This window comes from Myotis yumanensis, unplaced genomic scaffold, assembly GCF_028538775.1.
Source record: "Myotis yumanensis isolate MYYU_CA2020_CCGP unplaced genomic scaffold, mMyoYum1.0.hap1 SCAF_8, whole genome shotgun sequence".
NCBI lineage: Eukaryota > Metazoa > Chordata > Mammalia > Chiroptera > Vespertilionidae > Myotis > Myotis yumanensis.
This window is the reverse complement of record NW_027223759.1, coordinates 46881180-46897479: the sequence shown is the minus strand read 5'-3', so window position 1 is coordinate 46897479 and position 16300 is coordinate 46881180. Positions and strand designations below refer to the sequence as shown.

General features: G+C 39.2%; 2 protein-coding genes across 4 annotated transcripts in view; one reads left to right on the top strand and one right to left on the bottom strand.

Moving 5' to 3' along the window:
• The window catches only part of CFAP210 (cilia and flagella associated protein 210), a 33617-nt gene extending 24801 nt beyond the window's left edge, over positions 1 to 8816 (bottom strand). Inside the window, exons 1-4 of the mRNA XM_070422788.1 lie at positions 8723 to 8816; positions 3904 to 4130; positions 2108 to 2281; positions 1814 to 2007 (exon numbers count right to left, since the gene is read on the bottom strand). Of these exons, the coding sequence (XP_070278889.1) occupies positions 1814 to 2007; positions 2108 to 2281; positions 3904 to 4130; positions 8723 to 8789 (662 nt within the window). The 5' untranslated portion in view covers positions 8790 to 8816. The remainder of the gene's footprint in view (positions 1 to 1813; positions 2008 to 2107; positions 2282 to 3903; positions 4131 to 8722) is intronic.
• Positions 8817 to 8968: 152 nt separating this feature from the next.
• PHOSPHO2 (phosphatase, orphan 2) lies at positions 8969 to 16300 on the top strand. Of its 3 annotated transcripts, XM_070422791.1 has the most exons (5): positions 8969 to 9175; positions 9679 to 9712; positions 10555 to 10720; positions 13714 to 13782; positions 15539 to 16300. In XM_070422791.1, the coding sequence occupies exon 5, from the start codon at positions 15564 to 15566 to the stop codon at positions 16287 to 16289; it is 726 nt and encodes a 241-aa protein (XP_070278892.1). In that variant the 5' UTR covers positions 8969 to 9175; positions 9679 to 9712; positions 10555 to 10720; positions 13714 to 13782; positions 15539 to 15563; the 3' UTR covers positions 16290 to 16300. The 3 variants fall into 3 exon arrangements, with proteins under 3 accessions (XP_070278892.1, XP_070278890.1, XP_070278893.1); XM_070422789.1 differs by lacking the exon at positions 13714 to 13782; XM_070422792.1 differs by lacking the exons at positions 10555 to 10720; positions 13714 to 13782.

The following is a 16300-nucleotide window of genomic DNA, read 5'->3' as shown; positions in this document are numbered from 1 at the left end:
CACTAATGGGAGCGCACTGACCACCAGGGGGCAGCTCCTGCCTTGAGCGTCTGCCCTGTAGTGGTCAGTGCATGTCATAGCAACTGGTCGACTGGTTGGTCTGGTTGTTCACTGTTCAGTCGCTGGGCTTTTATTATATAGGATGAATAATGGTACATGCTTAGTATACAATATGATTATTTTAAAAGATGTGACTGATCCATATATTCTGGCATAAAAAGATATTCAAGGTATATTGTTGAGTGAAAAAATGAAGTCACAGAAAAATATATTGTATAACATCCAAGTTAAAAAATACATACACACTTAAATATGTGCTGTATATAATAAGTATCAGTAACTTCAATAAAACATTCTGAAGGGATAGTTATAAAACTTTTTATAATGGCTATTTAGGAAGAGGAAAATGAGACTTAAAGAGACAGACATTCAGTAGGATGGATTTGAAGATAAGCTTTCAAATTTTACTCCAAATTTTGCTGTATAGCTTGAATTTAAATAAGCATAAATGCATTTATTATTTGCAAAACTAATTTTTAAGAACAGATATACACCCAAATGTTAACAGTGCCTACTCTAGATCACTGAATTTCTAGTGATTTTTAATTTTAACTATGTTTTATAATTCTATAATGTCTACCAATACAGTACTGTTTAAAGTCTTTTATGTATTTACACAATTTATACACATTTAAACTACAGTGTAAAGAAACTGGTAAATCTCACATTGGAGAAACAAAGTGGCTGGTGGACACAGAGGAGACTTTTTCTGAATCCCCTTTGTGCCTTTTCCTATTTGTGTGTATCAGCTATTTAGAAAAGTAAGAAAAATTATACTTTTAAAAAAGAGATCAGGTTTGATTTCAATTTACTGACATATTGATAAATGAAAAAAACATTTAATAAAATGGTAGTTGATCCAATTTTATTTTATAAAATGTGAGTATATATGATCAGGAAAAATGGTTGCATCACTGGATCAATGATTTCCAGGAGCGGAGGGTGGGGGATAGAATTCAGTGCAAAGGGGCATGAGGAAACCCATTTGGGGTGATGGAAGTATCCCGTGTCCTGATTTGGGTGAGGTGTACAGCTCTATGCTGTTAAAAAGTCGATTATTATTAAATTTAAATTATACCTCAATGAATCCACCCACCTTCACCACCACCATCAAAAAAGGTCTTTAGGGCTATATACCAAAACAAAAACAGCTTATTGTGGTGGATTAGATTATTCAAAAAAGCTTACTCTCTCACTCCCCATTCCCATGGGAGTCTATTTCTCTGTTCCAATGTTGTTAGGCTGAGCCTTATGACTTAGACTCATGGTAGGCCATGTTTCCTTCACCTTTGACTTAGGGTTTAGGCACACTCTTGCAAGCTTGTGCTCATTCTTCTGCATCTCTGTACCATCAGAAAAGCTTCCCGCAGGTGACTGCTGGCCCTTCATCTAGGACTTCAGGATGAATACACATGGAGCAGATCAGAGCCTTGCCCACAACAAGCAAACCCAGCCAGTCCTGCGGTTTGAACAAAAGCTGCCAGCCACACCCAACGAACCCCCAGATACATGAGAAATAAGTGTTTATTGGTGAATGCTACTAGACTGTGTGGTTGTTTGTTCTGCAGCATTATAGTGACAATATATTACCTCTGGGTAAGGGAGTGATAATGAGTTTTGCTCTCTTTCCCTGTAATTTTTATTCTACTTAGTAGGTATTTTAGCATGTATAACTTTTATAATCAGGAAAAATAGCTATATCCATCATGAGAAAAAGAGAAAGGTACAAACAAGATAATTTATATATACATACTGTTTTAAATGATCATTGGCAAGAGCTATTCTATCTCTGCGTTGTTTTCCTGCTTTTTCTTGTTCTTCCTTAAGAGCTTTTTCAATGTTGAGTTTCAGTTGTTCCTCCCATTTTTTATCAGATTTTATTCTACTCTTTTGGGATTCAATCTGAGCATCACGTTCTTTCATCACTCTACTAAGAAGAAGTCCTGACTACAAAAAAAAAAAAATTACAGTACTTTAAGAAAATAAAATCTAATTGTGTATAAATATGTTAAGTATATATAAAAATACAAGAAAACCCAAGTAGTACATGAAAGTTTTTCAGTCTTTCTGTCTGGTAAAATTGATATTGCTTTGCATGTTCAATGGCCTTTCTTCTTTCTCCTTGTTTGTATATCGCTTCTTCCAGATCAAGAATTTGTCTTTCGGCCTCTATTTCTTCATCACGCTTCTTTTTGGCTTTAAGTTTTTGTTCTTTTATCCCCTGCAAAAAAGACCAAAGCAGTCATCTGTTTTCATTTTTTAATTAAATTTTACAAAATTGAACATTGTAATATGATCATTTGAACTTTCATTATTAGTCTTTATTGTATTTGCATTTATCATTAATAAATAAAATAAGAAGTTACACTCATGAGCTAATTTTTAATTGAACTTTTTAGGTAGGTAACACAGTTATATGGTTGAAAACCCAAAAATACTATAAATGTATACAGTGAAACTCTCCCTCCAATCCTAATTTACATCGGCAATCTCTAAGACAACCACTATTATTAGTTTCTTGTGTTTACTTCAAAGTTCCTTCATATATTTACATAATAATATATAAGCATACATCATATGATTCAGCTATTCTACACCAAGATATTTACCCAAGAGAAATGAAAGCATATATCCATACATAGACTTACACATGAAAGTTCATAAGCAGCTTTTTAAAAAAAATATATTTTTATTGATTTCAGAGAGGAAGGGAGAGGAGAAACATCAATATAAAAGAGAATCATTGGTTGGTTGCCTCCTGCACACCCCCTACTTGGGATCGAGCCCGCAACCCAGGGACTTGAACCAGGGACCCTTCAGTCTGCAAGCCAAAGCTCTACCCACTGTGCCAAACCGGGTAGGGCAGCAGCATTATTTATAGGAGCCTGGAAGCAGCTCAAATATCAACAATTGAACAGATAAACAAACTGTGGTATATATCCATACATGGGAACACCACTTAACAATAACAGTGAATGCCGAAACCGGTTTGGCTCAGTGGATAGAGCGTCGGCCTGCGGACTGAAAGGTCCCGGGTTCGATTCCGGTCAAGGGCATGTACGTTGGTTGCGGGCACATCCCCAGTAGGAGTGTGCAGGAGGCAGCTGGTCGATGTTTCTCTCTCATCGATGTTTCTAACTCTCTATCCCTCTCCCTTTCTCTCTGTAAAAAATCAATAAAATATATTTAAAAAAAAACAAAAAACAATAACAGTGAATGAATAATTGACACACACAACAACATGAAAATATTTCATGTTGAGTGAAATTTATAATGGAAAGCAGGTCAGTAGTTGCTTAGTGACAGGAGACAAAGTGGGGGGAAGAGTGAGAGGGAGTAAAATGGGCTATGAATAAACTTTTCTGGGGTGATGAATATGTTCATTTTCTTAATTATAATGATGGTTCCAGGGGTCTATATGCCAAAACCTATCAAACTGTACACTTTAAATATATCCAATTTATTGTATGTCACTTATACCTAAATAAAGGTGTTGAAAATGTGCTTCAATGCATTTTTATATTTTATAGGGAAAATACATTTTTTAAAAATATATTTTTATTGATTTCAGAGAGGAAGGGAGAGGGAGAAAGAGATAGAATCATCAATGATGACAGAGAATCATTGATTGGCTGCCTCCTGCACACCCCCTACTGGGGATTGAGCCCACAACCCCGGGCATGTGCCCTTGACCAGAATCGAACCCGGACCCTTCAGTCCACAGGCCGATGCTCTATCCACTGAGCCAAACTGGCTAGGGCTATATGTAAAAATATTTATAAGAGTGCTAAGAAAAAAAGTAAGCCTTCAGTGCTTATGTACTCCTGGGTGGTTAATACTTACTGCATATGTTCGAGCCCAATGTTTTACCACTTCTTGGGATCGGAGATGCATTTCTTTCTTGGCCTTTCTTTCTGCGCGAAGGCATGCTGCTTTTCTTGTCATACCGTCAATGCTATCTCGAATCCTTTCCCACTCATTGTGTGGAATTATGGTGACCTGCTGGAGATCTACTTTGCTAGGTAGAAGAGGTGGATAGAGAACTTGATCTTCGTTGGAGTTCTTTATTTCTAATAAAGTGTTAAAAATGAATATTAAAAACTTTCAAGAAGAGTGTGATTTTTTTTTCTCAGACATTTCTATATAGGTATATCTAGAAATTATTTGAAATAATAATTATATTCTTGTTATCTTAAGAGCAGCTGGGATTAAATGGAAAGATACAACACCTTGAAATCAAAAGACATAGATTTGAGTCCTTGTTTAGTCATTTCCTTAGTGTGTAAAGTTGGGCAAGTCATTTAACTTCTTGGAGTCTTGGTATCAACATTTTTAAAGCTGACATCAATAATACCTACCCAACAGGTTGTTATAAAAGCATTTTTCAATTTAACCACGTAGGAGTTTATAAATGGACTAGAGGCCCAGTGCACAAAATTCATGCATGGGGAGGGGTGTCCCTCAGCCTGGCCTGCACCCTCTCGCAATCCGGGACTACTGGTTCCTAACTGCTCACCTGCCTGCCTGCCTGCCTGATCACCCCTAACCACTCTGCCTGCCTGCCTGCCTGATCGCCCCTAACCACCTCTGCCTCGGCCCCCATCACCGCAGCTTCATCCCTAAGGTCGTCCAGAAGGACGCCCAGAAGGTCATTCAGTTGTCTGGTCTAATTAGCATATTATGATTTTATTGTTATAGATAACTTTGGGAATGTTCACCTATTGGGATTGTAGACATTATAACTGACTCTATTCAACCCCTTCCTAACTGAGTACCAGCAATGTAATTTGGAGAACTGACTACAGTTTCCAGGGTGGGCCTCATTAGTTTAAGAATACTTGTATCTCCCTTGCCAATAATTATTTCTATAATAAAAAATATAGGAGAAGAGGTTTATTTGAGACTTTTAGAAAAGTTCTTTCTTGTTCTTCTAGTAAAGATATCTGAGAGTTACTCTCAAGCTAGATATGAACAAGGAAGCATGAAGGCCAGATAGGCACCCATCCTAGGACCACAAAAGGAAGCAGCCTTATAGGAAGCTGTTACTGTGAACCACAAGGTGGAAAAAAAGGAAGCACCTGGCACAATGAGGATCTCATTATACTGCTAGTTCAATCAGATCAATCAGACCTGAAGCCTGGAGTTCCTTAGTCAGTGGAAGGAGAGCTGCATGTCAGAAGCTACGTGGTGCACAATGTGATCCCTCCTCTGTGACATCCCAGATCTTCAATAGAGTAACTGCACTCATGAGATGTTTTATTCAAGATCTTTTGTTGTTGGTGGGAGAGGAGACCAAGATGGCGGCGTAGGTAAACACCGGAGACCGCTGCCGCAACCATTTCAAAAATACAACTAAAAGACTGAACGGACATCACCCAGAACCACAGGAAGGCTGGCTGAAGAGAGACTCTACAACTAGAAGGAAAGAGAACAGCAAATCGAGGCTCAGAGGCGGCGCAGTGTGGAAAATACAAAGGTTTGCAGCGGCTGCCGGGGTTCTGAGAAGCAGAGCCTCTGGGAACGGGACTGAGCGTGGCCATAACTGCTCCCTCCGCCCTGTTGATCCCGCCCCGCCCAAAGCCTGCGCACAGCCATTTGCCGATCGCCTCAGGCAAAGGCTGGATTAGCGCCTCCCCAGAAGGCAGACGTTTTCCATACAGCTGATTCCTATAGCCAGTCGGCCTGGGGGTCAAATCCCTCTAGTGTTAACTACAACAATTAAGGCTTGGCTAGAACAAGACTGCGCACAGAGACCACAAGGGGGTGCACCAAGAAAGCATAAAAGATGCGGAGACAAAAAAACATGACAGAAATGGAGGATATGGAGCTAAGAATCGCAATTTTGAGGGCTTGCCATAAATTTGTGCAGAGCCTCACGAAAACTAATGAGACCCTCGATGCTACGATAAAGAAATTAGAAAGTAAGCATACACGGACTGAAATAATGAATATTATACCCAATAGCAGACCGAAGGAGTACAATAATCAAACCAAAGATTCGACAAAAAACACCCAATTGGAAAAGCAAAATGAAAAAAGAATCCGAAAGTGTGAAGATAGTGTAAGGAGCCTCTGGGACAGCTTTAAGCGGTCTAATATCAGAGTCATTGGAGTGCCAGAAGATGAGAGACAGCAAGATATTGAAAACCTATTTCAAGAAATAATGGCAGAAAACTTCCCCCACCTGGAGAAAGAAATGGACTTACAGGTCCAAGAAGCGCAGAGAACCCCAAGCAAAAGGAATCCAAAGAGGACCACACCAAGACACATCATCATTAAAATGCCAAGAGCAAAAGACAAAGAGAAAATCTTAAAAGCAGCAAGAGAAAGAGGCTCAATTACCTACAAGGGAATACCCATACGACTGTCAGCTGATTTCTCAACAGAAACTTTGCAGGCCAGAAGGGAATGGCAAGAAATATTCAAAGTGCTGAATACCAAGAACCTACAACCAAGATTACTTTATCCAGCAAAGCTATCATTCAGAATTGAAGGTCAGATAAAGAGCTTCACAGATAAGGAAAAGCTAAAGGAGTTCATCACCGCCAAACCAGTATTATATGAAATGCTGAAAGGTATCCTTTAAGAAGAGGAAGAAGAAGAAAAAGGTAAAGATACAAATTATGAACAACAAACATGCATCTATCAACAAATGAATCTAAGAATCAAGTGAATAAATAACCTGATGTACAGAATGAACTGGTGATTATAATAGAATCAGGGACATAGAAAGGGAATAGACTGACTATTCTTGGGGGAAAAAGGGGTGTGGGAGATGCGGGAAGTGACTGGACAAAAATCATGCACCTATGGATGAACACAGTGGGTAGGGAGTGAGGGTGGAGGGTGGGGTGGGAGCTGGAAGGAGGGGAGTTATGGGGGAAAAAAAGAGGAACAAATGTAATAATCTGAACAATAAAGATTTAATATAAAAAAAAAAGAAAGATCTTTTGTTGTTGTTGTTAATCCTCATCCAGAGATATTTTTCCATTGATTTTAGAGAGAGAGGAAAAGGGGGAGAGACACACAGAGAGAAACATCGAGTGAGAGAGACACATCAATTGGTGGTCGGGGATCAAATCCACAACCGAGGTACGTGCCCTTGACCAGAATCAAACCCATAACCCTTCTTCAGTCAGCGGTCCAACGCTCTAACCACTGAACAACCAGCTAGGGCTTATTCAAGATCTTTTCATGGACTCTGACTCAAGAAGAGAACCAAGAGAACAAAAGCAGTAGAAATGGGCAAGCATAAAGAAATAAGAGAACCCACAGAAAATCTGGGAAAGTTTTTTGACTTTCGAGGCCACTGAAGTTGGGACAAGTTCCCCCATCTCTCTGAGGATAAGGCGCTCTGATTGACATCAGAGATACAGATGATCTCACACATCCATGCTCTAGTTCACTGGATTGATGTACAGTTCACTCCTCCAAGGCCACTCTTATTTCCAAGATCCCTTCCTCACAGTGGCTCTCACACAATGCTAGTAGTGGCTGTTCCAGAAATTAAACAGGCCACAGTTGAAAGAAGGAACAAGAAAAAAGAGATGGACATAGAAAGAATATGACTAGACAGTCTCATGGAGTAGAGAGGGGACAAAAGCAGTGGCAAATGACCTATGGGTATCTAAAATCAGTCCATGAGCCTGTCATCGTTAACACACTTTCCGTGGCTTACAAAATCTCTTTTTTTAAATTGAGATATAGTTCACATATCATAAAACTCACCATTGTAAAGGGTAACATTTAGTGACTTTTAGTCTATTCACAAAGCTGTGCAAACATCACCACTAATTCCAGAACATAAGTTTCTTGGTCATCTTGTTTGTACTCAACTATCATCACTTCCTCAGCCAGCTGTGAAGTTTAAAAAATGGCACTGATTTAAAAAAAAAAAAAAATATATATATATATATATATATATATATATATATATATATTGATTTCAGAAAGAAAGGGAGAGGGAGAGACAGAAACATCAATGATGAGAGAGAATCATTGACCAGCTGCCTCCTGCACGCCCCCTACTGGGGATCGAACCTGCAACCCGGGCATGTGCCCTTGACCGGAATCAAATGGGGTCCTTTAGTCGGCAGGCCAAGGCTCTATCCACTGAGCCAAATGGCCTAGGGCGGCCCTAATATTTTTTAACAAACATACCTGATGAGCTCTGAGTAAGGTAAACTCCAGACTCCTGGAACTGCAACCACACAGATCAATTGGGTCAGCCTACTTCTTATATTTTCTCCACCTCTATTTATGTAAACTTTTTCTTTTCAAATGTTTTTATTGATTTCAGCGAGAGGAAAGGAGAGGAAGAGGGATAGAAACATTAAGGATGAGAATCATTGATCGGCTGTCTCCTGCATGTCCCCTATTGGGATCCAACCGGAAACCGGCATGTGCCCTGACCTGGACATCCCCGGTTCATGGGTCCACGCTCAGCCACTGAGCCACACTGGTCGGGTATTTATGTAAACTTTTCCCACCTACCGATTCATCTGAGGGCAAAACTGTCTAATTTACATAGAACCCCACGCTGCTTTTGACTTGGAGTCCACTTCACCTGGACTAGGCCCCCTCACCTGGCACCCTCGCCTCTCACCCCGCGTCTGGGGGGTCAGAAACAATCCCCATGTCAGCGTGGGGCAGTTTAGCTCACCCGTGCTTCCCTTCGCCTGTCCAGAGCGCCTTCCGAACCGCATCTGCATCTCTGCCGAGGTGCCCATGGCGCTCTGAGACTGGGAAAGCCGACTGCGAGGCGGGGCGCTGCAGCCTCTAGCCTGCCGTGTTTGGAAATGCCGCGCAGTTGCTTAGCAACGCCGCCGGAAGTGACGGCAGCTGCGGCTGAAGAACGAGGAACCGGCCGCTGCGGGCTGCGGGGCCGGAGAACCCAGGCTGCGCCTGCGCGAGAAGCGAAGGCCGGTGTCAGCGTGGGGCGTCCCCACGGACAGGCGCGGGGGCCGCTCCGCGGGAGCAGGGCGGAGGCTCGCACAGCTGCCGACTCCTGTCCTGGGCCAGTGGGGAGATCTGGGGACCCGGGCTGGTGCCCCCATCCTCATCCATCACGGGCCTCCCGCGGGACGACCCCTCCTAGTCCCGGCGGACCCGGCAGGTGTGTGGGGAGCGGGGCCCAGGCTGGTGTGTGCGGCCCGCGGCGTCCTCGCGCGGGGAAGGGGAAGGGCCGCGCTCTCCCTTGGCCGTGGGAACGCAGGGGTTCCTTGACAGAAAGTCGATGTTTAAATACTTTAGTTTCTAGGGCATAATTCGGGCCGGATGGGGCTCAGTTTTTTAAACACAAGAAGGTGAAAACTTGGATGTTGTCTCAGAACGTTCATATTCGGACCTTTAATGTATTTAAATTGCTTGGTAAATACAGTAAGTTGAATGTATTTGGAGCATCAACCAGACCTCGAAGGACACCAGAATCTGTTAAGAGTGGGTGCGGGCTTGGTCTCAGAAGATCCTTTTCCAGCACATCGAGGTGGGAATGATTTCCTGACAAGCTAGTGGGCTGCAATGCGTCCTTATTAGGCACCAAGTCGGAGTTGTTCAAAATGGAAGGAGCAACATTTTCAGTCACTGAAGTTCTAACGTAGTTGTACTGTTTTTCTTCAGGTTTTCTATCAGATGTTCCACCGTAAGAATGCTGGTAAGTATGAAAGGGGTTAATAAAATACTTGGTTTTGCTGTTTGTTTGCTTTTGGGAGGCACAGTTTTTAAAATGTCAACAACTGGGAAAGAGATTCCACCCTGCCTGCATGCTAGCAACACCTGCCACCGTTTTGTAGAAGCTGCAGGCCTAGATCAGAGGTGAGTTACAGCAGCAGTGGTAGTCAGAAGAGCAGCAGTTTTACCCCAGTCCCCAGAGTCAGAAGTCACCTGCACACGGAGTTAGGCTAAGGAACCCAAACCTTTATTACAACGAACAAGAAGCATCTCAAGGCCACATGTCTTATTTAAGCAGTCCTCAATTCTTGGATGTCTATGTAGTTTCTAGTTTCCATTAGTTAAAAGCACATAGGTTATTGTTAGACTATGGAAACATTGCAGATATACAAAATATATCTATACTGCTCCAGCTGTGGGAGAGAATAGTTAATAACTATTTGGGGAATTTTAACAAACTGGTTTCAAAATAGATTCACACTCTTAAAATTGGATGTTTGTGCATATCCTTAATTTTTGAGACTTACTTCAAGTATGCCAAATCTTTGAATGTTTATTGACAACAGAATGTAGTATTGGTCTGCTATTTAACAAACAAAAAGAAAAAGTGGAATTTGTAATTCTCAACGTAATCCGTGTAACACTTGTGATTGTATCCACCAGGTAAAAACTTATATTTACATAACATGCCGTTTTGCATTTAAGGTTTGTGTTTAATCAAGATTTTGTTTTTCTGTTGCCAATAGGTGCTTTTCTGATGTAAGAAAAAATAGCATCATAAGAACAAATTTTAAAATATCTTAAATAAACTTTTATTAATTTTAGGAGTTAAGTCTCTGTTCCTTTGCTCCAAACCAGAAGACTTCGTTGCCTGCATATAGAGTAGGAGTAATGTTGGTTAGAAACGGGCTGGTGTTGAAAACTGAAGGTTGTCATGACTATTTAACTCTATGCTGAAGTACGATTAATTGTCTTGGAAATACTTAGTTGGGTAAGTATTTTTAATAAAGGTTTATGTTGAGCGGTGAAAAAAATGAATATAAAATATATGAAATTAAGAAAAGTTCACTTTTAGATAGAAATTAATAGCAGTGGCACTATATTAACTTCAGGCTTATGACATATCTTGGTATTTTTAGGTCAATAGTTCAGGAATTTTAGTAACTTGTAGCTAATTAAATCTAGATTTGAGGAAATTTTTAACCAACAATGAATTATACTTGAAGAAAATTTTAATTAAATTCAGAATGCTTAAAAATCATATTTAATTTAAAATATGCCTAGGTTCAGTCCTAATGTAATTGTCAACTATGCCTTATTGCTATTTATTACATTGTTTCTATGGGAAAGTGGATTCTGCACTTAAATCTCTAGGAGCCAGTCAGAGGCAGCTGGGTTAGGCATTTGGAGATTCAAGGATACAGAGTCTCAGGATATTACAGCGTGGGGCAAAAGAAGGTCTACACAGTGTTTCTTCTTGTAGTAGTATTGATTATTGTATTATTTTTCATACAGACAACTGTAAACCTACTTTTGCCTTACCCTGTATATATCTAAATTCACACAACAGGAGATACTATCTAGATTAATTATTCTCCAGATTTTCTAAATTGAGAGACATTGAATACTTACTCTTATATGGGTAATGACCTCTACTCTGTTTCACCTGCTGGCTATCTATTTTTTTAATATATATTTTTATTGATTTCAGAGAGAAAGTGGAGAGAGAGAGAGAGAGAGAGAAGCATCAGTGATGAGAAAGAATCATTGATTGGCTGCTTCCTGCACTCCTGCACACCCCCTACTGGGGAGCGAGCCCACAACCTGGGCATGTGCCCAGACCAAGAATCAAACTGGGACCTCCTGGTTCATAGGTCAATGCTCAACCACTGAGCCACACTGGCCGGGGCTAACTGTTGTAATAAACCAGAGAATACATGTGATTAAATGCCATGTTTTCTTTTTTTTTTTTAATTTAAATTAAATGTATCACGGTAACATTGGTTAATAACATGTTTTCCATTTTTATTTATCTCTTTTTTATTTGTGGGGTTCTTCACTTTTCTTTGTAGAATTTCTTACTAAAACCTCAGAATGGTTATGAAGTAGATCATAGAGGTAGTATTATAGGTAGTGTGTACTTTAATGAATGTTTTCATGTAATTAAACCTCTTTTTGTTAAAATGACCTTAGTATTTTATTTTTAAACTGATCAATAATCTTTAAATACTGTATTTTATTTCTTAGACACTAGTGTGGTTCTTAAAAGCATGAAATTTGAGGTCAAGCAGACCTGAGTCAAAATTCCAGCTCTGCCATTTAACTAATACTTAACCAACCTATCTAATATTTAAGCACTAGTTTACATATATTTAAGGTGAGGATAATTACTACTTAATAGGGTTATGATAGTTAAATAAGATAATTATAAAGTTCTTAGTTAAGTGTCTGGTGATCTCTCTAAAAATATTACTCTTTTTTAAATGTTCTATATATACTAATTATAGTTTTTATTTGGGTAATCTACTGTATAATTATTATTTTTACATAATTTTTATTCATACCATCTGTTAACCAATTTATTCTTTTCTCTTGAGATGTATAATTGACCTATATTTTAAAGTAAAAGATTTAAGTAATTGTCATATTGTAAGTAATGTGATTATTCAAGTATGTCCAGATTATTTGGCACTCTGGTCAGGGCATATACCTAGGTCAGGGGTGGGCAACCTTTTTGTGAGTGCGTGCCAAAACCAGCAAAATCTCTCACTCAAAATTCTTCTGAGTGCCAACCCTAATTTTTTGAGAACATGTTACACCTACTTGATATCTCTTAAGGGGTACGTATGTGAAGAACCTTGAAGAAATAATAAAATTCATTCGAGCGACAAAAACACAGTATATGATGATGAAAAATACATTTATTTTTTAATGTATACATGTACACTGATAGTCCGACAGCAAAATTCATGACTCCGTTTGATAATATCAGTGGAACTTTTGCTGCTGCATCACTGATGACAGAGATTTTATATCAGGTTTATATTTCGTGACCTTCAGAGATATGCACAAGCTACTACTTTCATCCATCAGGCTACTCCTTTTACGAGACTTAACAAAATTCATCACTGAGAACAAAGATTCACAAGCGTATGTGGATGAAAACATGGAGAGTAACGCTGTTGCAAAGTTTTTTTAAACAAAAAAAATTTTTTGGAATGGCATTCCAAGTCCTCAATAGTTCATTTTCGATACTTCCCTCTGGTACTCCTGTCTCTAACCGCTTTTTTTCAATGTTTTCCAAGTCAACTCTAAGGTCAATAAATTTCTGCTTCCAAATTGAGCTACTCTGAAATTCAGTCAACTGTATTTCAAAGTCAGCCATGTCTATGGTCTTTAAGATAACTTGTTATGTAAAATTATTTATTTATCTAATATGCACCTACACTGAATTTATCTGAAAAATAAAAAAGTCGATATTAAGAAAAAAGTTGTAAAAGAAAGATTATAAGAGAGGGTTTCACGTGCCAGCAAAAGTTACTGGCGTGCCATGTTTGGCGCGTGTGCCAGGGGTTGCCCACCCCTGACCTAGGTTGTGGGTTCGATCCCTGGTTGGGGCACATACAGGAGGCAACCAATTGATGTTTCTCTCTCACATTGATGTTTCGCTCTCTCTCCCTTGCTTTCTCTGTCTCTCTCTCCCCCCCCTTTCCCTGAAATAAATAAGTAAATAAATAAACGTAAAAATTGTTAACAAAAGTTACTACTAGTCCAGAAGAACTAAACTAACCTCCACTTCAAGTAATTTGTTTAGAATTTCAAGTACAGCATCCTGTAACCATTTAGTTTTAACATTGGCATTGATATTAGAAATTGATTTCAAGCTAAACACTTTTTTTTTGTTCGCTATTAATCATCATTACACAGGCCAACATACAATAACCACCTTGAGGTTTTTGATGTGATTGCTAATGTTTGTTGCAGAATACTTCATCGAGTAGGACAAATAGCCGATTGGCCCTTGGAAATCCAATCTCCTTATATCAAGCTGAAGTGAGTGAAAGTAGACTGTGCATTGAAAATGCTACAAGATTATAGGCCAGCCCTGGCTGGTTTGGCTCAGTGGATAGAGCATCAGCCTGCGGACTGAATGGTCCTGGGTTCGATTCTGGTCAAGGGCACATGCCTGGGTTTCGGGTTCAGTCCCCAGTGGGGGGTGTGGAGGAGGCAGCCAATCAATGACTCTCTCTCATCATTGATGTTTCTATTTCTCCCTCTTCTTCCTCTCTGAACTCAATAAAAAAATATTATATAAAAAAAAAGATTATAGGCCAGACAACTTCAATGAAAGCAGCGTACTTTTATCATTTCCCAACATTACAAGAGAACTCTCCACCAACTAGAAGCTATAATCAGAAATAAGAGCTATTATTAAGCAAATTTCCTACCAATTAGTGATGTGAATCCTCTTTTCCTTTCCTGCTGATTTGCTCACTATGCAACCCTTCATCTCTCTCATCTCTACCCATTACGAACTCAGTGATCTTGCTCTCTCTCTTTCCTGTATGGTAGAAATGTTTCTGTGCTGTGCAATTTAATACTTAATGATATACTGTTTTGTGCTAGTCTCTAGTTGTTTTAGATGTGCTATATATTCTCATCTAGATTGTAGACCCTGAGGCTAGGACCATGTGTCATATTTCTTTGTTAATGCTTTTTTTTTTTTTTTAAGAGAAACATCAATGTGAGAGAAACATAGATTGGCTGCCTCCTGCACGTCTCCTACAAGGGATTGAGCCAGCAACCCAAGCATATGTCCTAATTGGGAATTGAACCAGCAACCTTTCGGTGCAGGGGACAATGCCCAACCAACCAAGCCACACCAGCCAGGATTGTTAATGCTTTTTATGCTAAACATGATAGGCACTAAGTAATTTCTTATTGGAAAATCTAAAAATAGCCATTTGTTTTATACAACTGTGACCAGAGCTCAAAGCAAAAACACTTCATGTCCATGTGGAGTACAATGTACTGTCACTTTAAACACTTTTTTAAAAAGTATTTAAAGTTTGAAAGATTTAATGTTATGTTAAGTTTGGTCTGAATTTTGGTTAGTACACAGAGACCTATTGTTTAATATGAAGATTATTGTAAAGTAGGGCCCGGTGCATGAAATTCATGCACAGGTAGGGTCCCTAGGCCTGGCCAGCAATCAGGGCCAATCCGGGCTTTCAGGCTGCCGGCCGGGGCCTTCCTTTCCCAGCTGCCGGCCCTGGGGCCCTCCTTCATTCTGTGCTGCCCCCCTGGTGGTCAGCATGCATCAGAGCAAGCGATCGAACTCTCGGTCGAACTCCTGAGGTGACAGTTTGCATATTAGCCTTTTATATATAGAGATATTTTAAACTAATAAGTTTGGCTGTAATGATAAAAATGAGTAATTAGCATACATTTTTCTGTATTATTTAAACATTTCTAAATAAGACTGTAAGAGAATAATTGTTTCATTGCTTCTCTCAATAGCTTAATTCTAAATGCTCAAGGAATAATCCCCACAGGATCACAATAATATCGTGGATATCCTTTTTATATATTCTATTTTCCATTCACTTAAAATACTCAAATGTGAACTTTGCTTCTCAGGCAAATATGCTTAAATGGTGGTCCAAAAATACTTAGTTATTTTAATTTGTTTATGTTCACCCTATGTTTTAACAAATTCACCCTATGTTTAACACTCAGTAATGTTTGTTAAGTAATAGCTATATATGTAAAACAGAGTATTTAGGGAATAATATTTCTTCTTTTTCAGGGTAACCTAAATCTGTTTTGGAACCATGAAAATTTTGCTGGTTTTTGACTTTGACAATACAATCATAGATGACAATAGTGACACCTGGATTGTACAATGTGCCCCAGAGAAAAAGCTTCCTAATGAACTACAGGATTCTTACAAAAAAGGATTTTGGACAGAATTTATGGGCAGAGTCTTTAAGTATTTGGGAGAGGAAGGTGTAAGAGAAGATGAAATGAAAAGAACAATGACATCAATGCCTTTCACTCCAGGGATGGTGGAACTTTTAAACTTTATAAGAAAGAACAAGGACAAATTTGATTGCATCATTATTTCAGATTCAAATTCTGTCTTCATTGATTGGGTTTTAGAAGCTACCAATTTTCATGATGTGTTTGATAAAGTGTTTACAAATCCAGCAGCTTTTGATGGCAGTGGTCATCTCACTGTGGAAAATTATCACGCTCATTCTTGCAATAGGTGCCCCAAAAACCTTTGCAAAAATGTAGTTTTGGTAGAATTTGTAGATAAACAGTTACAACAAGGAGTGAATTATACACAGATTGTTTATATAGGTGATGGTGGGAATGATCTTTGCCCAATAACCTTTTTAAAGAAAAATGATGTTGCCATGCCACGGAAAGGATATACTTTACAGAAAACTCTTTCCAGAATGTCTCAAAATCTTGAGCCTATGGAATCTTGTGTTGTAGTTTGGTCTTCGGGTGTTGAAATAATTTCTCATTTGCAAGTTCTAATAAAGGAGTAATATGCCAACAA